This window comes from Scyliorhinus torazame, chromosome 18 (assembly GCF_047496885.1).
Source record: "Scyliorhinus torazame isolate Kashiwa2021f chromosome 18, sScyTor2.1, whole genome shotgun sequence".
NCBI lineage: Eukaryota > Metazoa > Chordata > Chondrichthyes > Carcharhiniformes > Scyliorhinidae > Scyliorhinus > Scyliorhinus torazame.
In genome coordinates this window covers 131,933,397-131,960,972 of record NC_092724.1, presented here as the reverse complement: position 1 = coordinate 131,960,972, position 27,576 = coordinate 131,933,397, and the positions used below count along the sequence as shown (strand labels likewise).

Below are 27,576 nucleotides of genomic sequence, written 5' to 3'. Positions count from 1 at the left end.
TTGAGTCAGCACAGTTTCTTTTTGTTACAAGATAGAGATTGCTGCCTTCTTTTCCAATTTACTAATAAAAGTATTTCAGCAAAGCCATTTCTTCATAATAGCCAGTTCCAAGAGTGGTCAGACAAAGGAGCAGCAATGAAAGATTCTCCAAAATGGCAAATTTATCTCTGCATATAAATAACCTTACTTAGCAGGTTAGCAGTACGTTGAATAATAGAGCACGATAAATTACTACCGACCTGACCAAAATAGAGCAGATAATCCACAACTTCTCTCGAGGCTGATATTTAATAGTTTAGGATTCTCAAGTATGAGATACCATTGGTGGCATAAAAGGTTTACTCAACCACTAAGTTGAGTATAACTCCCGCAGTTTACCTCCAGAATACCTCTACTGAGTCCTGTAATACAGAGAAAGCGATCTGATCCAACTGCCATGCTAACACTGTGGACAGTGAAAAAGCTGATGGTCGATAAAAGTTCATGCTGCATGCATAATCAGACATTAGATAGACCCCAGTATGTCGATGTCAGATGTTATGACTGTCATCGCTCTGATGTTTGTATTGTCTTGAAGTCGCTGATAATTTTGAAGAATTTAATCGCCAAGATACATGGCCCTCTTTACTCCCACCGTAAAGGGTATTAGTTCTGATAGTACGATCGGATAAAGTTTTGCATTGGCTTTACACTAAACTACATTTTTCTCAAGATTTAAAACAAGGATTCTCAAACTGTGGGTCGCGAACCCCGCCTCCCCCCCCCCCCCGGTAGGATCATGGGAACAGTTGGGGTCGTGAGCTCCCATTCCTCTGTGGCAGAAATGGCAACTATGGAGCAGAGACACCGATGGGACAGGCCTGGGTTTGGCTCCAAAGCCTTTGACATATGCATGCCCCCGATTTTTGTTTTCTCTTGCTTTGGTCTGATGGGCGGAGCTTAATGAATTCTCCTCCAAGGCCCAACTTCTGCCTCCAACAGAGCCTGAGGAACAGTAGGTTAAAAAATATAGTTACCGGACTTCCGGTGACGGCGAGCGGGAGGCTGCCGCATATTGGAGGGCTCCTGTTCGGGAACGGCATTTTCGGAGATTAATGCGCGGTCCCAGGGGCTACAGAGGCGGCAAAAGCAGGGACAAGGCACAGTGAAGGGAAATGTCAAAAACAAGTACAAAAACGGCTGTGAAAAAAGCAGCTGAAAGTCCTTCGGGGAGTGGAATGGTTACCGCGGGGACGGCAAGAAAAGTGGAGGCTGGGGCACCAGGGGAGGTCGCATTGCCCACGGCTGAAGAAATGACTAAGGGGATGGCCGTTGAACTCGAAAGGCAGTTCACAAAGCATATGAAGGCGATGAGGAAGGAGATGGGGTATTGAAAGTGCCGGTGGAGGAGGCAATTGCCCCGGTGAGGGCGGCGGTATCGAGCGCAGTGGCCAAGGTGCAGGAGCAAGGCGAGGCGCTGAAGGAAGTGGAAGAGACATTATTGTAGCACAGTGGTTAAATTACCTCGATGGGGGAAGGAGATGCGGAAGGTGATGGAGATCAACAAGGATCTGTGAGCCAAAATGGACGACTTGGAAAACAGATCCAGGTGACAGAATCTGAGGATTGTGGGTCTTCCCGAAGGAGTGGAAGGCCCGAGGCCGACTGAGTATTTTGCCACGATGTCGGCGAAGCTATTGGGGGAGGGGGATGATCCCTCCCGATATGAACTGGATCGGGCTCACCGGTCGTGGAGGCCTGTACCAAAGGAGAGTGAGCCGCCAAGAATAGTAACTTTGTGTTTTCGTAGGTACAGTGTGAAGGAGAAGGTCCTGTGCTGGGCAAAGCAGAAGCGGGTGGTACAGTGGGCTGGAGCTGGCATACACATATATCAGGACCATACGGTAGAGCTGGCGAGGAGGCGGGTGTCTTCAGTCGGGTGAAGAAGGCACTGTACATCAGTAAGGTGCAATGCGGCATAGTATACTTAGCTAAGCTGAGGGTGATCTACAAATCCAAGGACTTTTATTTTGGGAAGGCGGAAGCAGCGGAGGAGTTTGCGAAGGCAGAAGGACTGTGGCTGAATTAAGAAGTGGACATGTACCGATGTAGCCTCATGCAGCTGTATTTTTTCACTGCGGTTGGTGGATGTGCTAAATGAGCTAACGTATATACTTGGACAAGGGAAGAGATGGGACTTTCGCTTGCAATGATGGTTCTTTGGGGCTTGGGTGTGTATGCGGGGTTTGTGTGCTAAAGGGGATTTCTTGGCTTTCCTGGGACTGGGAAAGGGGGAAAGAGACCCGGTCGGGGGCCTCCACGCTGGCCGGTTTAAGTCGGCCAGTGAACGGGAGTGAGGTGGGGGGAGGGGCTGCGGCCATCGGAGTCTGGCAGAACAGGTTCCGATGCGTCTAGCCAGGGTGGAAAGTTGGGGGGGAAGGAACAGAGGTTGGGGGAGGAGTTTTGTAAAAGGAAGTGGAGGGGAGGAGTCGGGGAGGGGAGGGAGGGCTTGCAATGCGTGGGTGTCATGTACGGTACTCTTTCGGGGATTGGATGGCATTGAATGTTAGGGGGAGGGGGGGACTTTATTGGTCAACGGTGACCATAAGCGATTCCTGATTCCTTATCTTTTTTTCGTTTTTTTTCTCCTTTGTTTGTCCCACTGTGGGAGGGTTTGTTTTATTTGATGCTTATACTGCCAGGGGGGGCGTTGTTTGGGGTGGTGGGAGGATGGGATCGTTGTTGTTGATAAGGGAATTGACTTTGTATTTGTTACCGTTTACTGCTTGTTGGTGGGGTGTAAATTTTGAAGAAAATGTAAAAATGGTGAATAAAAATATTTTACAAAAAAAATATAGTTAGCTTCTCTCCAGCCCCCCACCTATATCACCCCATTCTCACAACCCTTAATCACCCTCCTCACAGTTCTACCCCCTCTGCTCTCTGAGCTGTACCCTCTCCCCACCCACCTCCTGCTCTCACTTTGGGGGCATAGCAATTTTGAAACTCCAAAATGGAGCCACAATAGGAAAAGGTTGAGAAAGTACTGAATTAAGACAAACAATTGGAATCTGGGTTTTGCATTTAGACAATGGCAATGTTTGTTGAATTAGTAGATGAATTCCATGAAAACATTGATCTATGATAGAGTCTGGAATGATGCGGGTGAATTAGTCCATTTGATTCAACAAAATCGTATGTTATTGTGGTGTTCATTTTTCTATTTCTGTACCTATTCTTGGGCTTGCTGGATAATGTGGGTACGGCAAAGGAAGGAAAACATCTTGCCAGGTAGCCCTGTCCGTCAATCTACAAGGATGAATAATCCAGGGATGCCTCTCTGTTGGAAATATGATCCTGCCCATTTGGCTTTCCTCCATTCACTGTGCCTGGGCAATCCAAATTGCCTAGGTGCAGGATCAGTAGCCCACGATGTTCTTTTGAGTGCAGTAGCCATGATTAAAAGAAGGTTGATCGCTGCAGCCCTCTGTGCCTCTTTATGCCCTCCCTCCCAGATTTCCAGAAACCTTCACCGTCTTATTTGACCGGGGAAGACTTTGAAAATATCTGCCAGAAATTGATGATCCATCTTTATAGCAGAATTGCAATTATTTTTCGCAAAGCTTTTAATGAACTGGTTATTAAATCTTTTTACCCTCATTCTTCATGGTTTGTTTGATTGCCTCATTGTTATTCATTAGCCATGACCAGAGCACCAAACTACATGAGCAAAACTGTCTTATTGGGCGAGAAAGGTAAAGGATAGCTTTCAGGCTCCAGCTACAGCTGCTGGTGACTGAGGCATTGATTTCCACAACGCCTGCAGTTTTCTATTCACTTGCATTTTCCTGTCACAGGCAGCTGTAGTCTACACATTTTCTTGGAGTAATTCATTCTGGGGCATTGAGAGGGAGTTGTGATATCAAATATATATAATGAAGATACTATTACCATGGGCTAGAGAAAACAAATAGCGAAAGAACCATCTTCTCTAAGCTGGTAGTGTTGAAGTTGCTTACTAATTAAGCATGGAAGTGACTGGGCAACAGACCTTTGCAAGTGACACCAGTGAACAAGAGGACGAGGATTACTGGCTGATGCTGCCACACAGCTGGTTTGTAACCTGCACAACATGGAGTTAAAATGCAGTTTTAAATAAATATTGTGTGGGGATAGAATGAAAAACACTTTTATTTGAAGTTTCTGGTCCATTAAATAAACTACTGCCTTTCATTGCAGCCGATATTTGTACTGTAATGGTTTTCATGGCAATAAGTAGCCTCGGGCTGCACTACAGCACAATATCCCAAAGGAATCCCATTCACATAAGAGGCTGGCCCTTAGAAGCTCATGCAGCAAGTTGAGCTCCGTCGCTACCGTCAGCATTAAAGAGATCCTCACATTCCCATGTTGTTAAAACATCAAATTAGTAGTTGTAAACAAATTAATTAAACAAGAACGGAAGCGTGTGGTTTAAACAGAATACATAATGAAAAGAGTTTAGGGACAAATGGGTGGACCTCACTGTGTATTTCTCCCAGAGGCACATGTAACCAGGGCATAAAGTAGATATTCATTGGAAATTGGGGAAATGTGGGTGCTTAATGACCATACTTCCCAAATTTACTCAGAAACATTCACCATCTTATTTGACTGGGGAAGACTTTGAAAATGTCTGCTGGGTATTTGCTTTCTGCCCTGATTACATGTGTCTCTGGGTGAAAGTATCTTGGCTCATAATAATGGCTCCGTCCTTTGCCTAATTTCTTGGAATGACACTGGTTCAGAAGGGGTTCAAAATTATTCCGAGAATTTTAGGCATGGCAGGAAATAGTCTTATTTCTCATAATTTCTTATTAATGTATCCTTACTGAGACCTGTCCTGTATTTTGTTTTTTTGAATGCATTTTTATGGCATCAGTATGTGTGACATTAAAAATTGGAAAGCTTCCCTGATTGCAGGTTCTTAAACAAGCTGTGCCTAATGTCCGTGACTAATGATTAGATGGCTTCAAACTTGAATTTTCATTCCTAAAGAAATATGGCCTGAGTTCTGTGCTTCCCTCGGGCCCCAATTATTTACACTGATTTAAGCCCACTTTTATGATCCAGTATATGCTAATAGGATTGGCAGGAAACATACGCAGAGGCATGATGGGCCACCAAGTGAACTCTTCCTTTGGTGTATTTCACTGATTCTATGAAATTGACATCAGCAAAATGGGTGCACAAATGGCCATAATTTTCTCTATTATTTCCCCATTCCCCGTTACACCCCTATGGGAATTCCACCCCCCTCCGCCGCCCCACCAAGATTCCCAACATTCTTAAGCATGGCTTGCTTCGCAGAATCATAGGCATAGAGTTTTACAGCACAAAAAGGGGCCCTTCAGCCCATCGCTTTTGCACTGGCCATCAAGCACCTATTTATTCTAATCCCATTTTCCAGACCAATTACATGTATGTAGCAATGATTGAATCAAATGGAATTTGTGTAGTCTTTCTTCACTGATCTTTAGCCAAACCCTCTCTGAACAACAGGATGTTACTGTTTGCAAGCATTCTAGGGTTCCTAATATGCAGTTGTGCGGAAGTGGATCTGGGGTGGCGTAGTGGCTAGCACTGCTGCCTCATGGCGCTGAGGTCCCGGGTTCGTACCCGGCTCCAGGTCACTGTCCGTGTGGAGTTTGCACATTCTCCCTGTGTCTGCGTGGGTCTCACTCCCACAACCCAAAAGATGTGGAGGGTAAGTGGATTGGCCACTCTAAATTGCCCCTTAATTAGGAAGAAAACATTCATATTAAAAAAAAGAAGTGGATCTGGAACTTACTCTGTGTACAACCTAGAGATTGGATCTGAAAATACTTCCATTTTGACAGTGTCAAAATTATTAGAATATGTCCGAATGTAAAATGGGTATAAATCAGTATAAACAATCGGGGCCCCAAGAAAAATATACCACAGTATGAAAATTATAGTTTCAACTTATTCAGCCATCATTCATGCACAGTACGCACATGTTTAATTGCCTGATATCGAAGCAGCAATTAGATTTTTAATGTCACTTATATTCATGCCATAAAATGTATTCTGAAAATAAATTAAGACCAGGTCTCCGAGGAAAAATTGCAACAGGCATTTAAAAAGTTGCCTAGTTTCCTGCTACGCCTGAAAATCTGCTCATAATTTGAAGGGAGTACTTGAGAAAAATGCAGCTGCAGGAAATTTGTGCGGTGGGCTCTGTAATTTGGAGGCACGACCAGCTTTCTCTGCAGGAATGCATTTGAGTGGAGGGATTGAAAGATGGCCATAAAAGTTCAAGGAAATCTGGGTGCATTGGAGTTGAGCGCATAATTTACTTATGCCCAAAATTCTGCCATGTTCTCAGCCGTTCTCAGCCGCCCTGCAAATCCAGGGGAAAGTTCAAGGTTTATTTTGTATTTTATCTCATTTGCCCTGAATTGCCCCCACCCCATCCTTAATGAAACTCTGGTAGGTATTTTGACCATTTACTCAGAGACCTTGCAAACCATTGCTTAGCTCTCAAACTGAGTGCGCACCAAATTTTATTTCTTGGAGACAAATAGCAGAAATGGCACAGCAGACGCGAAATACTAAATGGTCTATTCCTCTTCCCGAAGTTCCTAGGGTATAGAAACCACCTGTGAATATGTCAGAACACGTCATTATAAATGGGATTTAAAGCAAAAAATTATTAAAACATCAACGTTGCTTAAATCAGAATGATTATTTTAAAATATTAACATTTACGGGGAACTATATGACATACCACTGTTAACTAGATTCGTACTTCCAAAGGTCTCTTCTCATTGTATAAGTGTACAGAGTGAATTAAGTTTTGATGCATTCCATCCAATCCCTATACAAAGGTGTCCACAGCAATATATTGCCTACAGACAAGACATTAATTGGCATTGTAGCAAATTAAAAGCTCAACATTTTGGGGGATAAATTGTAATTAAAACAGCAAAGAGAATGGGAGAGAGAGCAGCAGCAATGTGTGTTTTGTACCAGGGTCCAGACCCAAATTATCAGTGTACAAAATGAAAATTGTCACAGATTTATTGGCTGCAGTAGATTGTGAAGAAACAACCATTAACCTTCAGGAGGAGGGCCGCTGTTTAGGAATCGTTTAAGATCCTTGTGAAAGGTTTATGAGAGATTTATTTGAAGAGCTGTATAATTGAAACTATCTGCAGGATGATTTCTCTTACCTTTTAATTTAATTTCTAGGTTAATATTTAAAACAAAATCCCATCTGAATGTTAATGAGCCTAAAACTCCCATAAGAGGGAAGGAGGGGATGACTTTATTAGATAGGCAGCCCTCAGTGGACCCTACAATACCCAGTTCCATTCATCCAATTGCTGTTTTAAAAGTGAGTGAGATGGCATAATGCCAGGGGCCCAGGCTGCAGTCCCTGTGCTTTAATTGACATTGCGCTTTGCTCAGTATCTGAGGGGTTTAACAGTATTGAGGTTTCAGATCGATCTGTCATTGCCATGCTCACTGCATCCTCCTGTATCGAAATCTCTGCAGTGCCTGATTCCCATTCTGAACACACCACTGAGACATTAAACACTTCACTAGCCCACCTGCTTATCCAAAGCTTCGGCAATGCAGCCTGTGCAGGCCCAATGCAGTTGTGGTGGCTCTCGGCCTTTGGGAGTATGGGCATGTAATGTCAGTGTTCCCTTAATTCAAAATAGTGAGGTCAAGTCACTGCTTTTTAGGGTCAACTTCTCGGGCACCAATCAATTCCCAAAGTATTCAAATCCCTCCCGCCGACTTTCAGGAGCACACTGATAAATTGGAAGATTGTTTCCACATGTATTCCAATCAACAGCTTTGAACAGTTCCCGCAAACCCAAATAACAAAATTCAATGAGAAGAAGTTGAGCCGAGGCTGCTTTTCCAACCCTACAGTTGACAATGAGCAGGTTATTTTCGCTGTTGTTGCTTAGACTGGGTGATTTATTTTTGATGTGATATTCTGCTGGGCTCTGACCAGAATTGGGAGGCCAGATGCTGCGGCGTTGCTACTATTTTCAACGCTGACAGCAGCAGGATTTGTAACACTGCCACAAAATATTTAAATTGTTTTCTTTAGACTGGTGTTAGCAATTAGTGTATTGGAGAGGCCAAGATGGGTAGTTCCAGAACGTCTCAATACTCCAGTGTGGCACTTACAGAAACATCATAAGTTACTTAACTGCAGCTTAGATTGAGCAGCGTAACCAAATCTACAATCACTTATTTTTTTAAATGAAAGACAGATAAGCATTTGAAAACTTGACTTCCACTTAAACACCGTTTGAAACATTTCAAAAAATAGATAGAGCATCACTGGTGTAATCCCATCCGAAAGGAATCAAAGAGCAAAGATTTGTTTCAACAAAGCCAAAGTCTCCCCAGAAACAGTGTAATAATTATAAAAGCCTCATATAATTGACATAGGAAGACATCCTTTGACAGTGTTTACACAGGTTTATAATTTTTAAGAGCCTATGTAATTCACAAAGGGAAGCGAGTGGGTTTAACATGCCACAGACGAGGATTAACTTTGTTTGCTTTCTTTCGTGTCTGCTTGTTTTCGCGGATATTCTGTCACCTGAGAAAGGAGAGGGACAATTATCGACAGCAGTGGGAGACCACCATTCAGGTTTCTTGGTCCTCTCTGCCAGAAAATGCTGAAGTTTGCACATCAGTTGTGTATTACACATCAAGATAAAAACGAAAATATTCTTTCCATGAGGAATTTGTTCCGTGGCTAAGGGTAGCAGCAATAATGGCCCAACGATCTAATGTTTACAAAGTGCAGTTAGTATCATCTAAACACGACATTAGTGCTTGATGTTGACTTCAACTGTGCCGAGAGTCCAGATGGCAGCAATCGGCAGTGATCACCAGTCCACTGCTCATTGTTTGACTGCCTCCCATTTCTTACTGTTTGCAGTGCCTCTACTTCTCTCTGCCCATTTCACTGCCTCTGACTTACAGACGAAACGCCATTTACCACAGTATTAATCTATTATACACAGACTGTAATGAAACTCTTCTTTCTATTACAGGGAGGCTATGCAGCATACCGATATGCCCAGCCTGCTGCAGCTGCTGCCGCAGCATACAGTGACAGGTATGACCATCCAGCAAACACCGCTTTATTTATGGTCTCATTTCTTCCTAATGTGGAATTTATCTCTTCACTTCCCTTTTTATCTCAAAGTCTGGAGAGAACAGTGAGCTCCATCTGCTGTGAAGTGTTTAAAACATTGGGCGCGATTTAACGAAACAGAAATTAGAGCCCGTTCTGGGCGGGAATCGAGTGGTCGTAACGACCCCGCTATTGAACAGCATTCTTTTATTTCCAACCCCCGAGGGGGAACACCCCGCCGAGGTCGGACTTAGCCGCACATCCTGCACTGAGGAGCCCCAACGAACGGAGTTCCTCAGGGAGAGATTGGGGCGGCATTTTCAAATGGCTTCCTGATCTCTAGACTCCCCCGATGCCACCCCCACCTTCTCCAACACACCCTCTCTCTTCCCCCCCCCCCCAAACACACCAACTCTCACCTGTTCGTCCTCGAACCCCCACTCTCACCACATCCCACCCCGGGCCCAATTCCTGGCATTGGCAAAATACCAGCCTGGTACCCTGGCAGTGCCAAGGTGCCCAGGTGGTGCCAGCAGTCCCAAAGTGCCAGCCTGGCCAGAGGTTGACCGCCCGGGGGCCTCCGATTACCTGGGTCCCCGTTTGTGGGGACCAGTACTAATCAATGCTCAGCTGGGGTCTCCTCGGCAAGGCCGATAGATGCCAGGTGGCCATTTGATCGAAGTGGGCGGGATCCAGATCGTGATTTCTCCCGAGATCTAGTTAGATCTCGCGAGGTGTAACGACCGTCGGGAATCCCGGGCAAGGCCTCTCTCGGGATCTACCGGCCGTGTCCCGTCCCAATTCTAGCGGGAGGCGGCCAGTAAATTGCGTCCATTGTTTTTATTGTTGGGCAGAATCACCTTTTGCCAAATACTGTTTGTGAGAAATGTCACCATTTCCCAGCTTGCACTCGCTGTCAGCGAAGCTTCACGATCACAGTGGCGTCTCGCAAACTCGGGCAACAAATGTTGGCAAGACGTAACATAGGGGAGTTAATGAAAAGTCTAGTGGCAAGGTAATGATCATTAAGCAGCACAAGTAAATACATTTGTAAATAATTTGAGGCTTGTTGAAGCTGCGTAAAGGAAACAAATTGACTCGTTTAAATTGAGAACGACTGTCATTCAGACCTCAGCACAAATTTGGACATGAATTTAAATTCAGATTAGTTATGTGAAGAGCAATTTAAATAAATAAGAAAATAAATGACATTAATTCAATTCCTATGTGCCCTTATAACTTGGATCAATTATGTAGATATAGCCAAGAGTTTGCTGTTTTGAAACTCTGATTAAAGGATATGGTGTTGCAATAATAGAAATTATCCTGAAGGGATTATGATCTATTTATAATGAAGCGTCAAGCAGATTAAAGCACACAAACTGGAGTAGATTGAAAAATGAAGCCAGATTTTATGAATGAGAACAATTGCAAGCACAGCCTGGGCCACTGGCAGTCCATATCACAGGTCACATTGTCTGCAATTTTTCAACCATGAATTTTAATAGATTACAAATTGTGGGCAGAGTGCCCGGTATTTCCAGTCTGGCCAGTGGTCAAGGCTTCCCACCAATAGCCTGCATTTGTCGTCAACCACTCGACCAGAACTCAAGCCCTTTATCATTGTCACTCGACCCCTGAGGTGCAGTACTATCTTGGAGATACATTCCAGAGTGCGATATTCTAAAACCCTGGCCTTGATGTTGCTCGTGGCCGCCGTAGCAAAAAATAATCTTCTTTTAAGCTAATTATTGGGTCTGAGGATGTGTGTGAGCTGCACTGTAACATGCACATTACACAATAAACATGTTGCCACAGATGCAGTGAGTGTGCATCCAGAAGAAAAGACGAACAAGGGAAGAAAGAATACTGGTCTTGTATACTTTAAAATGGAACACCAGCAAAACTAAGAGAACTGGTCCGAGCTCTTTGTTCTTTCACAACCAATTTTAAGCAGGTAAAGAAGCAAATGTCGTGTAATCTGAATCATCTTTAGGTTCTGCAGTGATGGCACTATTCCTCACATTACAACAAAAGTCATTTTGAATGTTATGAAGCAGAGGTACACTGGCAGTTACCACACAGAGAATCCCCTGAGATCTGAGACCATCAATCAAAGGTTGGCTCACGTCACATACCAAAGCATTGGACAAAGAGCAAGATTGTAACTTCTTTCCTGTGCATAACCTCCAACAATTATTATTGTCCCACGTCCATAACAGAATGTAAGTGCTTGGCACCGGGGCAATAAAGATGGGTTATTCACTTTCCATTTCATGCGAATGGGACTGAATGATGGACAATAGCATGATGCCACACATTTACCACGACCACCCAAGATGCATCTCTACCCCACCATCTTAAAGTTTAAATCCAACTGCCCATTTTCCCTTTAGTTTAACCCCACCATTTTAAGGTTAAGTTTAAATCCAACTGTGAATTTTGCTTTTAGTGTAACGACAGAGGGCGGGATTTAACTAAATGGGAACAAAGTCCCATAGCGAGCGCCTTACCAATTTTTAAAGATGCACCATAGAAAGAATCCTATTTGGCTGCAACACAGCTTGGTATGGCATCTGCTTGGCCCAAGACCGTAAGAAATTACAGAGAGTCATGAACACAGCCCAGTCATAGAATTTACAGTGCAGAAGGAGGCCATCCGGCCCATCGGGTCTGCACCGGCTCTTGGAAAGAGCACCCTTCCCAAGGTCAACACCTCCACCCTATCCCCAGAACCCAGTAACCCCACCCAACACTAAGGGCAATTTTGGACACTAAGGGCAATTTATCATGGCCAATCCACCTAACCTGCACATCTTTGGACTGTGGGAGGAAACCGGAGCACCCGGAGGAAACCCACGCACACACGGGGAGGATGTGCAGACTCCGCACAGACAGTGACCCAAGCCGGAATCGAACCTGGGACCCTGGAGCTGTGAAGCAATTGTGCTATCCACAATGCTACCGTGCTGCAGTCCATCATGCAAACCCACCTCCCATCCATTGATTTTGTCGACACCTCCCGCTGCTTTGGAAAAGCGGACAGCATAATCAAAGACTTCTCCCAACCAGGCTATTCTCTCTTCCAACCTCTTCCATCGGGCAGAAGATACAATCGTCCAACTGATTCAAAAACAGCTTCTTCCCTACGGTCACCAGTCTTCTGAATGGTCCTCGTATAGACTGAACTGATCTCTCCACGCATCTTCTCTACTGTTGTAGCACTATATTCCGTATGCTTCACCCAATGTCTCTGTCTATGTATTTACATTGTGTATTTATCGTATGTCCTATGTTTTTCATGTATGGAACGCTCTACCTTGACTGTACGCAGAACAGTACTTTTCACTGTACCTTGGTACACGTGACAATAAATCTATATCTAATCTTCAGCTGCATGTTTCCCAGCTTCGCAGTGCTGAGAAACACGCTATAAATTGGCACCCGGGTTAGGAACGGGGCCTCAGCAGGGAACATGCGGCCGAGGCCACACATAGCCCCGTTGTGCACTGAGGAGCTCCACTCGCCAGAACTCCTCACTCAGTGTCGTGAGAGATCGGGACTCCATTTTTAAACGACGAGCCAAGCTCTGGAGCCCCTAAGTGACCTGCGACCCCCTCCAAGCCCCAACGCACTATGGAATGGTCCCTGCGGTCCCCAACACCCGCACAGGGCACCCCTGTCCCAATCCCCACCCCACAAAAAATGCCAGCTTTGCACCTTGGCAGCGTCAGAGGCCCGCCCTGCCCAAAGGGCATGCAAATGGGGGACTCCATTTCCCTGGGAGATCCCCACAAGGGCCGTTCCATCTGGTTCCCATTTATAGAGACCAGTACTGAACGACGCTCGCCCGAGATCTCAGAGGTGAAAGTGTTATGGGCGAGGCGTTTTCAGAACTCCAAAATGTATCATGGAGTTCAACCAACCTCACCCTTTAATGTATTTATTGCTTTTCATAGCACACGGCTTGTTCCCTAGGTGTGGGATTACAATTATGGACACGTGGGTTTTTAAACACAAAACAATGTTTATTCCATGAACTCAACTTAACATGTTAAATAAACATTGGATCTCTTAACACACCTTACTTCAAAGATAATTCCAAAAATATTGCAACAGTAAATAATTCCTCAAAATGTTCCTTCAAACTTCCAAGAGACTTAACATCTTTAAACAGAATCACATCAGGTTAAAGGCTTTACTATTATGAGTTTAAATCACCCTAATGATCCAGAGATAGTCTTTCATGGCAGAGATCCAGCTCACTGCAAACACAGACACTCCCAAGCTCTTTTCCTCCAAACTGCAGCTCTCTGGAAACACACAGACACACACAAGCTGCCTTTCCAAACGGAAAGTTCCAAAATGGCTGACCTGAGCTCAGCCCCACCCACTCTCTGACATCACTGTTTTCTTAAAGGTACATTGCTTAAACATCCATGTCTTAAAGGTATTCTCACATGACCAAAGGGATAGATCCCAATGACTCTGGTATCTCGGGAATCTGCACATTAAAATTAGACTTCCTGTCTCGCTCTAATATGCAGATTTGCCTAAAAGTGGTCCCGCCCACAATGGGTGGGATTTACATCACAACGTCTTGCGAGATCACATTAGATCTCGCGAGACGTTGCAAGCCAGGTAGATCTCGGGGTGGGCTTTCCGACTTCTTTCGGCCACACTGCACCGCAGCGAGTTGCTTTTCAGGCGCAGTGTGACCATTCGATCGCGTCCAGACTATTCATGTCTCTTGCACGTTCTCATGAATTTTAGCAATGTTCAAATTCTTTTTTTTCTTTAAACTGATTTTGTCCCTGGTTTTTGGAAGCCCAATTTCCGCCCCACCCCCCCCATTATTCCAATTTTTTAGGCTGAAAATTAAACCTGAAAAACAGGTAGTTCAACAAGTGGTTAAAAACTTGTATTAAAGCTCCTGGTGAATAAAGATCCTCCAACCTCATTGGTAATAAAACTGAAATAAAGCAGAAGATCCTTTTTTTAGTTCTGAGGTGACACACTGCTTCGTAGGAGCAAACTAAAAATGGTACCAGCATAGAATTATATAACCAGGAGCGTATTAAAAGATAATAAGAAATATTGGTCAGTCAGCTGTTGAGAGATTCATTGGAGATATTGCCGAAGCACAAGTTGACCATCTTCTCCCCCCTCCACAACAGAGCTGTCAAGTGTGAGTATTTAAATTGCAAGTCTGCGAAACACTTTTTCAAGGCGCTAACTTGTATGCATCACCTGTGATGACACGAGGGACAGTCTGTCCTTTGGTTTAATCCAAAGCCCAGACTCAAAAGGCAACCGCACTGCGACGCTGCACACAGTCGGTCATCAATTTTGAATGAAATGCCTGAAACCAGCTGATGACACTAACGAGCGCTGTGGAATCCTCCGTCAGATGGATCAGATTCGATCCAAAAAACTCGTCACGGCTCATGGGTGAGTTTAGGTTCTGGCATCAGACTGCTTCAATCAATTCTTATTCTGATTTCTACATGAAGGACGACTTGGTAACAAAGCTTTAACTGGGGAAGCACTGTGAGTGACTTTTGGCCTTTGTTGAAATGATAGTGGAAAGGCGATTGTTTTTGCCCCAACCTCATTCACTAGACATAAGAATAATTGGGTCTCTGTTATCATCGGAACCATAACGGTCAAGGCAATTTTATCAGATGCTAGCAATTGCGGAGAGCATGTATCAGATACTGTCAATTGAGGTGAGCACAGCACATTTGCTTGAGACTCTAAGATAGTGCTTTAACTGAGAAATTCCACAATAATGGCATAAACCTTTTTTTGTCTTGTTACCCATGTATCTCTTTGTGTAAGTAACCGAACATCATATCCATGTGGAATTACAGGAGTTTAAAAAGTCTGTAATAAGCATATCTTTAACACATCAAGCAATAAAGGAGCACATTTCAAGTGGAACTTCATCAGAGTTTAGTGCTGCACTGAAAGCTATTCCTCAAACACTCTAGCTCCCCAGGGAAATATCGATTCCTACAGGATTGTCTGAAATATTCAACTAATTTGCATGGAAAATAACGTGTTAGCAGAAGATGTGGGTGGAGTGGGTGAGTTAAAGGAGATTTTTTTCAAACCTAATTCTTCAACTCAATTTGTGAGACTATTATCATTCACAGCTAGAAGCACCAACCTGAATTCCCTTACATCCTCATAATGCAGATATCCTGGTTGATGCAATTCCTGGCAGTGTGAAGATTACAATAGATTTCAGATCATTTAGATATTTGTGACATTGTAAATATTGCATTTGCAAACTAGGATTAGTAATCTAGATTACAACAGAAGTGGCAATCTAAAGATTAGGGAAGATTACTGACGATGTAATTTTTATTACAGGTTCTTAATAATAAAAAAAGGCATGATCAGATTGGACCAAGTTGATCTCTCAGTGTATTCATGACGTTTTAAGGATTATGGAGGGTCCTTGATGAAATGAGAGTTCATTGGATTTCTGGCAATCTCCTCTAAATCTAGGTCAATGTCAAATATAAATATGAGTGTTAAAAATGTATCAAAATAAGTTGATAAACATCAATTTTGTGTTTGCATTCCCTGTGAGCTCTTCATTGTGTGAGGACTCACACATAAGGATGCACTAAAACTATGCAGAATTGGCCACAGGTTAGAATTAACTTGTCTGTCTAAATTGAGAGAGTAGTCTTTTGAAGGGAAACATATAGACCGTCCTTCATATTGTGATCTACACCATGCACCATAAGTGAGTTTACGGTATGATACCTGTGTCTGCAGACATACAATTTTTCAATCTATTACAGTCCTTCAAAGCTGTAACATTTGGCAGCCAATTCTCTTCGATATAGTTTGGAGCGAAACCAAAACCTTCTTATGTAAATTTTATTGGCAGTCAATGATTTGGGGCAAAAACAATTGCAAGGAGATTGTCTTTGGAGTGATTTCAGAGTCGCTGTTTGAAGATATGAAACTTTTTCACAAATCTGGGCCTCTGAATGGTCTGTGTTGTGAAAAGCTTTGGCCACTGGACTAAAAGTCGCAACTTGCATTTACAGAACCGCAATTCTTCCGATTATCAGGACTTCTCACTGTTTTGGAAAGTAGGAATGTGAAAAGGTGGACATGGGTTCCGATGAGGGTTTCACACCTTCATTTTCAGAGATTTTTAAGTGATAAATCCAGATTTTGCGAGGCTGCCACACAGGAAAGGGAACATAGAAAGTGAAACATGGGTGTGACTAAGGAAGATGTGACTAAGTCACGGCTGGAGATACATGTTCAAACGGAAGCCTTATTAAAATAAGTTAATGGAGCCCAAAGTAAACGTCACCATCCCAAGGTGGTGAGCCTCCGAACAAAGTGAAGGAAGGGGTGGAGACAGGAATTATAATTGCGCCAAAGAGCAAGTGCTGAGTAAAAGAGGGAAAAATATAAGCCAGGAAATTAGAGGCCGTTAGTTTTACCTCGATTCTGGCTTGTTAAATACTGCAATTGGTCCACAATCAGAATCACTGCATGGCTCTCTGGACAAGCTCACACTGTGTATAAAACAGAATGTGGATATATGTTTACTGTATCTAATATTTTATGTTGCATATTTCAGTTATTCATTTTAAGACAACAGCATGTCTTCAGAGAACCTGATCACTTATCTATTTTACACCAAATTAATTGCCAATTTGAAGCATGCATTGTTTCAAAGGATTCTCCCAGATTAAAAAATATGTACATTTATTCAAATACAGGAGCTTTCCTGCCTTTAAACTATCTCAGTCATTCACCCTTTCACACAAGTTCCTCTAAGTGGAGAAATGATTGAATTAAAAATGTGTAACATTCAAAGCATTACATCACTGACAGCTCGATTGACTTGATTCCCTCCGAATACCCTATTCCTAGGCTCTGGCTGCTTTGTCATTTGCTGCAAACTTGTTATCTGCAGCACACAGACCTCATTTGCAGTCTGTCACTTTAAAGAAGTATCCAAGATGTTGGCTTGTTTGCTGGCAATCACGCGGATCAATATGTTTGCAGTTTTTAAGAAAGTTTTGTCTTGAAGAAAAAGGGATGAAACTGCGGGATCCTGCTGTAACTGATGGCCCGAGCCCTTCCAGACACACTTTCATTTTATTAATGCATGTCAATGGATTCTGTCAAAAGAGAGGGATCGCTGGACAGCCTAGCTGAAGGCAAGACTGCGATTTTTAACAGGTTGGAAACAAACATGCAATTAAAAATTATTTTTGGCTTATAACAAGAACATAATGGAAACATAAATTTTCATTGATTCTTTCAAACGACAGCTAAACTCAAAGACTTGGGTGCTCCCGCAAGCTGGAAAACCGGAGTGATTCTGGGTGGTGTAAGGCGCAATGTTGACGTACCGTTCCATGGCACTTAGAAATTTTGATTTACCAGGATCATAGAAATATAGAAAATAGGAGCAGGAGGAGGTCACTCCGCCCCTAGAGCCTGCTCTGCCATCGATTAAGATTGTGGCTGACCATCCAACTCAATAGCCTGATCCTGCCACTTCCCGCCTCCCCCTGCATACCCTTTGGTCTCCTTCATCCCAAGTGCCATATCAAACTGCTTCTTGAAAACATACAATGTTTTGGCCTCAACAGCTATCTGTGGTTAGAAAAAGTAGGACACGATTCAACGGAAAAGTTTCTTAGGGTGCGATCAATTGGCCATGCTGCGCCAGATAAGCAGCTTGCCGCGGCACAGCATGACTGATGAAAGCCGGGAGATCCCGCTCTCAGGATCTACCCATCTCGCAACGCCCCGCAAGATCCAATGAAACCTTGTGAGACATTGCGATGTGAATCCCGCACACAATAAGCAAAAAGCCTCACCCTAATATGCAGATTCCCGAGGTACCTAAGACTTTGGGATTCAACCCCGAGACCTTGGGCAAGCGCAATTCAGCACTGATCCCCACAAATGAGGACCAGACGGAACAGCACTTGTGGGGGTCCCCATGGGGATTGGAGGTCACCAACTGCATGCCCTTTGGGCAGGGTGGTGCCCTGGCACAGCTGGTGCCACCTTGCTACCCTTGCAATACCAGCCTGGCATTTTTAGCAGGCGCGTGATCGGGCCGGGGAGCCGGGAACCCTCCCATAGTGCATTTGGGGTTGGTCGGGGATTGTTTCAGGGGTCTAGGCGATCTGGAAGCCATTTAAAAATATTGTCCGCTCTCTCGCTACATAACCATGCGCAACAAGCGAAGCCGTACCCTTAACATGGAGGGGTCGAACTCCAAGCCCGGGTGAGGAGTACAAAACGGGGCTATGTGCGACCTCGGCTGTGTTACCCTTATTCAACGCAAGTCACGTTGATTAGCCATGTGTTTCTCAGCATTGCGAGCGCAGGGAATCATGCACGAAATGCGCTCGGTAGGGGACTTTGTTCCCTTTTGAGAAACTTGTGCCCAAAGTGTCATTTGTGGCGGGTGTTTCCTGCTGGCTTTGCTGGCAAGTTCCCCATTGTTATCTAATGACACCTAAGGCGGGATTTTCCCACCAACCCATCACGTGTATTTTAACGGCACAGATGGCCCACCAGCGGGATCTACCGGTCCTGCCATTGTTAACAGGATTTCCCTTTAACTGGACCCCTCATTACCGGGTAAGCCATGGGCCGGTGTGGGACCACAACATCCCGCCCTTAGACACTTTTTTGGACCCGGGGAGTTTTTCACCAGTTTAGCCCATACAGAGGGCGGGATCTTCCCACCAACCCAACCCGTGTTTTACGACAATGGAGGCAGCCCACCAGTGGGATGATCTGGGCCCGTCACTGTCACCCGCCCTCAAGTGAGGACAATCCACTATGGGGTCCTCCCTGAGGCCCCCCTCTTCAGGGCTCCACTTTCCAGGACTGCACATGTCATCCTGCCCCAATCTCCCAGAGGCCACTACTTAAATGCCATGCACCCCACCCACCCTTCACACCCCCTCCGCCCTCCTTCATGGGCATGCCCCCCCCCCCCCCCCTCGGGCTCGGACCTTTGCCGGGAGGTCTCTCCGGTATCGACCGGCATGCCGCGATCTTGCTCGAGCGCAATGCGGCCGGTACATCATGCCCATTGTTGTTTTTCATCATACCCTTGAAATGAATCATTTCACAAACATCCCCACACAATGAATTTTATCCAGATATAAAATCCAGGAACTAGAGCTGCCAAAAACCTTTGGACTTTCCGTGCTATTCCATGGCTCATGGTAAATGTTTTAAAGGGGATCGGGCTTTTTGCTGGACCTGAGAGGGGCGGGGCCGAATCTCTCTGATCGGTCCTGCTGCTCAAGATTGGAATGCACCCCAATCTCATAATATTGTTGCTCCCCCCCCTCTCTCCCCTGGCACTCTGGAGGCAAGTGCAGGGAAGGTACTCAGCCCCTTGCCACCCCTCGGAATGCAAGGCAATAGGTCCCCCGTTTCTCAGGACTTGCACCAATTCACATCCGCGGGACTCGTAGCTGGGGGTGGGGAGGGGGGTGCTGGACAATCCCAGGAGGCAGGTGAATCGGGCATCCTGCCCGATAATTACATTCAAATTATGTATAATGGTCTATTTGCATGTTACAACCGGATCTGGGCGGCAAACACGCAATGGGTTTCCCCTAGCAAATAGAACCAGAAAGGAACATGTCAATCCATCAGGGTGAACAACACTCATTCATACATGAGTAGACATGTGATGGGTACATACTATTGATGGAAATATGTTGCTGATATAATTATACACATCGCCTGATCCTATTTAGCACTATTTGCAGTATTGAAGGGGTGGGACACTAGAAGTAAACTGTTAGGCCCGGGCTCAAACTGCAGGGCATAGAGAACAGTAGAAGAATATCCACAGGGCAGAAACTGACGAGAGGCCAGTGCAGGTGCTTTCAGAACATTTGACTGACTCTATTTAAATGAACATTACCTTATCTTGATTAGAGTTTGGGCTGGTTACCAGAGGGCTCCCATATCATCCTATATGCCAAATCAGGATTTTCTCAAGCTTTCATTCCAGCTCCCCTCTTGTCCAAACATAACAAACAAGTTTAAATAGTTTCAATGATCTCCTTGTCGCATCATTGTATTGTCCATTCTATCATCTGGTCTATTTTTCATTTACTTTCTATCAGACTACCTGTTTGCTCCATGTTTCCCTTAAGATGGAAGTAGGGTGGAGTTTGCACATTCTCCCCGTGTTTGCGTGGGTTTCGCCCCCACAATCCAAAGATGTGCAGGTTGATGGATTGGCCACGCTAAATTGCCCCTTAATTAGAAAAAATTAATTGGGTACTCTAAATCTATATTTAAAAAAAGATGGACGTAGGGGGGAGAACTGGTAGGGAGACATCACCCAAGATAGTTGGTTGATATGGTGTAACGGAAATGTAAGTCGTGTTGAAATCCACTACCATTAAGACTGTCCTGCTCATGAGGAGAATGTGAAGTTAGTAAAACAAAACCGAGTTAAAATTGTTAATATTTTTTCAGTTGCACCTGTTTTTCAATTCCATTCAAATAGGAAGTTTGCTGATTGCTAAAAAAACAAAACCATGGTCTGAAGAAGTTTAAATTTAGAAAATATTGTTCTGGTCATGTTTGGGGTGGCACAATGGTTCGCACTGCTGCCTCACAATGCCAGGGACCCGGGTTCGTTTCTGACCCTGGATGACTGTCAGTGTGGAGATTGCACTTTCTCCCCGTGCCTGTGTAGGTTTCCTCTGGGTGGTCTGGATCCTCCCACAGTCCAAAGATGTGCAGGTTAGGTGGATTGGCCATGATAAATTGCCCCGTAAGTGTCCAAAGATGTGAGGTTTCAGGGATAGGGCGTAGTTAGGGTTCTCTTTCAAAAAGACGGTGTAGACTTGATGGGCCGAATGGCCTCCTTCAGCTCTGTAGGAATTATATGATTCTATGTTCTGCCCAAGTCTTCTTTCTTTAAAAAGACTGTGAAATGTAAAATGTAAGCAAGGGTATCCATTGATCAGCATTGTTTACCCTCCTTCTAAGCTGACAACAAAGGCATGATACTATGTTGTGGTAAGGAAACTATCGGGGAATTGTGCTCTTTGTCATGCTACATGAACAAAATGTCAAGGGGATGAGCATCCACAGGGCAGGTGTGAAAATGGAGCAGTAACTTATCCAAGATATTGACTCTTAAGATAGCATCGAATTGGGAACAAATAAGCTGGCTGTCATTTTGATTGGAGACTGCTGCAGTGTTCGATGGAGTGTATACCAAGTATTTATATTCCTCTTGTAAGTTTACTCCCACTCCAAATGACCTCTTGCATTCCTTGCACTTCCTTCTAGTCCTTTCTCCATCTTGTGCACATCAAGCTTCCCCTGAAATTCATCAACTGCTTCACATTATTTTGTTATTTACAGCACGTTAAGTGCACATTATTTTGTTATTTACAGCACAAAAGGATGCCATTTGGCCCATCGTGTCTGCACCAGCTCCCAAAAGAGCTACCGAGCCAGTTCCATTCCCCAGCCCTATCTCCATAGCCCTCTAAATGAATCCCTTTAAAATATATATCCAGCTCTCTTTTAAAACCTCCTAATGGAATCCACCTCCACCACTCTCCCAGGCAGCGCATTCCAAACCCCAACAACCCTGAGTAAAATGATGGGGAAATTCACCAACTTGTTGTGTTATGCTTCTTCATGTAGCATAAGCTGCTTCCTTGATGTATGCTCTGACAAAGGAAGGTTCAGACTTGGAGATAGGTTTAACACATTTATTGAACAGTTAACAATTCTCCTACTTGAGTTCGACTCTCCTGCTAATCTTGCTGTAGTAACTCAGTCTAACTAACCAGTCTGCTCTAAGCCATGCGGTGGGTGTGATGCTTCTGATCTGCCCCTGTCCTTCTCTCTGAGTGTTGCCTGTGGAAAGAGAAAGAGCATGTGTGCCCTGTCCTTATATATGGGTTGCCCCCTTGTGGTAGTGTCACCTCTGGGTGTTTTGACTGCCCATTGGTCGTGTCCTATTTTATGTGTTCATTAGCTGTATGTCTGCATGTCATGATGTCTCTGGTACTCCCACTAGTGTTTACGTAGTCTTAGTATATTTGCATTAACCCCTTGTGTATTTACAGTGATGCATATCACCACACAACTCACCATTCTTTCTGTGAAGAGATTCCTCCTAAGTTTGTGGCTATTTTATATTCATGCCTCCTTTGCTCTGGACTGATTCACAGCTGAGAACAGTTTCTCTCACCCACACAGGTGCAAGGACTTTTATTGGACCTCTTCTTAACATTTGCTTTTCCTTACGAAAACAGGTCCAACTTTTCAATCCTTCCTGATTGTTCCAGCCTCTCAATTCTGGTAACAACCTTGTCAGTTTCTTTACTACTTTCTCCAGTGCTTCTATATTCCTTTGGCAGTGTAAAGACCAGACGGCATACACTACCACAAGTGTGGTCAAAACAAGTTTCTATATATTACCCATTTGGATGAGCACTTGAGGAAAACAAACTTCCAGCGGATTGAACAGGGGGATGGGACTGACTGGATTGCTCGACAGAGAACTGGCATGGACTCAATGGGCTGAATGACTGCCCCCCTGTGCCAGAATTACTTTATGGCCTATGGCTCCTTGGGCGGGTAGGAAACCATAAAATTAGGCATCATGCCAGCAACCGCCTTTCTGGTGTCATACCACCCACCACCCCCCCCACCTCGCTACAATTTTATCAGTGGTGGAAGAAGAGTATGGCAGTTCGCTTAGCCAAAGGCCAATTGAGACTTTTAAGTGGACAATCAATTGTCACTTAAAAACCTCCTCCCACTGCTGTTACAACTTTACCCACATGAAACCTGACAAGAGTGGTGGCTAAGCAAAGGGCATGTGGCCCTTTTTTGAACCGTCCCCCACACCCCTCCCCCTGTGTTCATGAGATCCCGCCCAACCCTTTGCCAAAATCAGGTTGGCAGGTCCTGGCAAGACTCCAGACTTAACCGTGTCTGGACTCCGTCGCAACCCACTTCCCTGGAGCAGTGGCCATGGCTCCTGGTGGCGCTGCTGAGACCAGAGAACCAGTTTTCAAGGACAGGACTTTTCCCAAGGCTTAACTCAAGGCAAATAACGGACCAATGACTGTTAAATGGCTGTGAAGCAAAACAGCCAAGATGAAGGCAGGATCACCTCCGTTTACACAGGAGTTGACCCTGTGTCTGTAAATGAATACAGGTATTTTGATTTCATTCTTTCTGGCCTTTATTATGGGCAGCACGGTAGCATGGTGGTTAGCACAATTGCTTCACAGCTCCAGGGTCCCAGGTTTGATTCCCAGCTTGGGTCACTGTCTGTGCGGAGTCTGCACGTTCTCCCCGTGTGTGCGTGGGTTTGCTCCGGGTGCTCCGGTTTCCTCCCACAGTCCAAAGATGTGCAGGGTAGGTGGATTGGCCATGCTAAATTGCCCTTATTGTCCAAAATTGCCCTTAGTGTTGGGTCGGGTTACTGGGTTATGGGGATAGGATGGAGGTGTGGGCTTGGGTAGGGTGCTCTTTCAAAGAGCCGGTGCAGACTCGATGGGCCGAATGGCCTCCTTCTGCGCTGTAAATTCTATGATTTGTGTCGCTGCTTTTACTGATTCATGTATCTCTGTTCTAAGAGATCTTTGCTACAAACGTTTCTGCCAAGGAATAAAATGGCTTCCTCATTCCTTCAACTAAAATGAACCACCTCACAATTTTTCTCTGTTACATTTCATTTGCCATTTATTTGCCCACTTAGCAAGCCTGTTTATGTCTTTCAGATTTTGATTGAGTCCTCCATATTATTAGCTAGACCTCCAATTCTGTGCATTCTGCAAATTTTTGGTGCATTTCCTCCAATTTTAAGCATATTTATGTCTGAAACAGAAAGTCCAAAGAAGGGAAAATAATTTTTAATCACAGCCAATTTCACACTGTGTGAATATTAGCGTGCCACATCAAATTATTTTTCTACTTTAACTGAAGCATTAACATGTTTATTTTAAATAAATTACTCCCTCTATTAAAATGGCAGGTAATAGAATTCCACAGAAATAAATCAAGTATTTTTCCACTAATATTCACACTGTATAAAGCCACAGCAATAACACAATTTACATATCTAAATGCATTTAAACCACCTTAAAGCTATTTAAAATTAACACTGAACAATCATTCAGCTTCCAGTATAACACTGGCATAGGCTGGGTTCACCACACTGTCTGTAACTGGCTTCATATTTGCTTTGAAATCTGTGCATCAGTGCGAACATTGCAGTCCTGCAAGAGAACCTGCCACAGTCTCCCTGACTATCTTGCATTCGTGTGCAGGAATAGCCCTATTCGTCCCCAGGTTCCGCTTTCAATTTCATACCTCCTCCGTCACAAAGACCGCCTAGTTCAAGCCAGGAGATATTGCCGTACCTACGACAGTTCTTCAACCTATGAGACATTGCCGCACCTTTGCCAGTTCTAGATTTGACTACTGCAATCCTCTTCTGGTTGGCTGTGCATCTTTCACAAGCTGTTAATTTAGCTCCTGCATAACTCTGCTGTCCACATCCCATGTTGCAGCATGTCCTGCTCATCCATTACTCCTGTCACCATTCACCACCACCACCTCCACTTTACATCCCTCATCCTCATGCATAAATCCCTTCACCATAAAGCCCACCCTATCTCTGAACTCTCTTAAACCCTACAACTACACATTCTTCCTTTAACTACCTCCAAGAAATTTCCATTCCTCCCGCACTGGTCTCCTGTGTATCCTGCTTCCCTTCACCCCTCTATTGGCGGACTAGCTAACAGCTGTGTCAGGCTTGACCCCACACTCTGGAATAACTTCCATAAACCTCTGTGCCTCCCTGGTAAGGCTCTTTTTAAACTATTTTTTAAAATCAAGCCTTTGGCCACTTTTCCTCATAATTCCTCCTGTTCCTCACCATTTTTAATCGAATGATGGCCCCTTAATGGGCTCTGGGGCATTCTGCCGTATTAAAAGGTCCAATATAAAGGCAGCTTGCTGTTGTTGTTGTAATATGGGTAAATTTACAAGTGTCCCCTCTCAGTAACAAACCTCACCCACTGCAAAATGTGCATCACAAAATCAGATGCACAGCGCCCAGAATGTTGGAGCCATTGAAGACAACGATCAGAAAATGATGGACCGTATACACGTCTGAATGGCCAATGTGTGCTCTCGTGGTTTGAGAATGTGAAAAAAACTATTTCCTGTATGTAAGTTTATTTTTCAGGAAATATCTTTTTAGGATTGAAAAGTCCGAAGAGCCTCTTCCAGTGCGCTCAGTGAAGTGATCATGCACAATTAGGGCAGCACAGTAGCACAAGTGGATAGCACTGTGGCTTCACAGCGCCAGGGTCCCAGGTTCGATTCCCCGCTGGGTCACTGTCTGTGCGGAGTCTGCACGTTCTCCCCATGTCTGCGTGGATTTCCTCCCACAGTCCAACGACGTGCAGGTTAGGTGGATTGGCCATGCTAAATTGCCCTTAGTGACAACAAAAAAAGGTTAGATGGGGAAATTCGGTTATCGGGATAGGGTGGAAGTGAGGGCTTAAGTGGGTCGGTGCAGACTCGACGGGCCGAATGGTCTCCTTCTGCACTGTATGTTCTATGTAACTATGTAATTCCTGAGTGCTCTACTGGGACAATCTTTGTCCAATTTATAAATTATACCAGTTAGTCATTTGGCTCTATAGAATTTGAGTATGGCTGGAAAAAAGGAGACAATTTTTGTCGAACCTTTGTCGATCCCAAGAGTGTCTGGGGAAACAACAACTTTATGCTGTACGCGGAGAGGGAGCTGATTGGTTGACTCCTAAAAGAAGCAGGACAACACGGTGGCACAGTGGTTAGCAGTGCTGCCTCACAGCGCCAGGGGACCAGGTTTGATTCCGACCTTGGGTGGCTGTCTTGTGTGGAGTTTGCATGTTCTCCCCGTGTCTGCGTGGGTTTCTTCCGGATGCTCCAGTTTCCTCCCACAGTCCAAAGATGTGCTGGTTGGGAGGATTGGCCACGCTAAATTATCCCTTCGTGTCCAGCGGTTAGATGGGGTTATGGAGATAGGGCGGGGGAGCAGGCCTAGGTAGGGTTCTCTTCTAGAGGGTTGGTGCAGACTCGATAGGCCGAATGGCCTCCTTCACTGTAGTGATTCTATGACTTGCTTGAAAACGTGACTCCCGCATCAGCTGCTTTCAGTGAAAGTGGCTATAGATTGGTAAGTTCAATAGAAAAACTTATGGTGACAGCACTCAACTGCAGGACATGTACAGATGGAATAGATTCCAATTGAAAATGCTGTACTGGAGCATCCTCTAGCAGATCATTTATACTTCGCTACTTGTCTTCAGCATGATTAAGGACAGTGGCAGTGCTTGAAGCTGTTGCATAAATGGAACAATGGGATGAAATTATTCGCACCAACACTATAATCATCAAAGTAATATTATAAATACTCATTAAGGCAGTTAACATGAGCAGGAAAGCACTGCGGTAGATTTGCAATGGATCACAATTGGTTCATCATAATATTTGAGTAGCAATGCTACTTTTCTGTTCATGCAAAAGTAGAGTTTCTGAGCTCATCCAACTCTGACTGAGAGAAGGGTGTAGAGTAAGATACCAAATTCTGTGGGTTTCACTTTTATTTCTAGCTGCTGAAAAATTACTTCATAATAATTTGCTTATCCTCTTATTTGGTCCTGTGCATTCCAATTCTCTGCTGGCCATGACCCGAGGGCAGTCATTACATTAATTGCAAACACTGTCAGTCCCGAGGTCTGCTGGCTAAGTTCGAGTGCGCCCAATGCTATCAAAACGGGAACACTTTATTTGTCCCATGTTTGCCTTGCCCAATAGAAGTGAGTTGGCTACTGCGTGTCACATGTATTTCTCCTTCTATTTCAGTTATGGCAGAGTATATGCTGCTGCTGACCCATACCACCACACTATTGCGCCAGCTGCAACGTACAGTGTCGGGACCATGGTAAGCATCAATAACTGCACGAACTGTTAGTAACTGACATTTTCCACAGAAATAATAATAACATGTACTTTGTGGGCGCGTGTCTGTGCCGATCATCCGCACGTGGGCACACACTCCCAAGTACACATAGGCTGTACTTTTAATGCATAGTAAGAACTTCCATAGGCAAGTAGCTTAGTCCTTTCCAGTTTTAAATCCAGCTATAATTTTAAGCAAAACACTGACCCTAAAACCTAAGCTATTTTATTAAAACCATGAGGGAACACACACTCACAGCACATGTTTGTACAATCCTTCCTTTGTGGAATGAACCTTTTTAGATGGACAGCACCTTTGGTACTACTGTACTAGGTTTTCTGTTTTAGTTACTACAGTATAACAGTGTACCCGTAGA

General features: G+C 44.4%; 1 protein-coding gene across 26 annotated transcripts in view; it reads left to right on the top strand.

Moving 5' to 3' along the window:
- The window catches only part of LOC140395507 (RNA binding protein fox-1 homolog 3-like), a 513,254-nt gene that overhangs the window by 475,500 nt on the left and 10,178 nt on the right, over nt 1-27,576 (top strand). For all 26 annotated transcript variants that reach the window (XR_011936222.1, XR_011936221.1, XR_011936219.1 and 23 more), the window contains 2 exons: nt 9,072-9,136; nt 27,104-27,182. Coding sequence is in view for 18 of the 26 variants with exons in the window: in XM_072483384.1 (XP_072339485.1) it covers nt 9,072-9,136; nt 27,104-27,182 (144 nt within the window). In the remaining 8 variants the exon portion in view is untranslated. The remainder of the gene's footprint in view (nt 1-9,071; nt 9,137-27,103; nt 27,183-27,576) is intronic.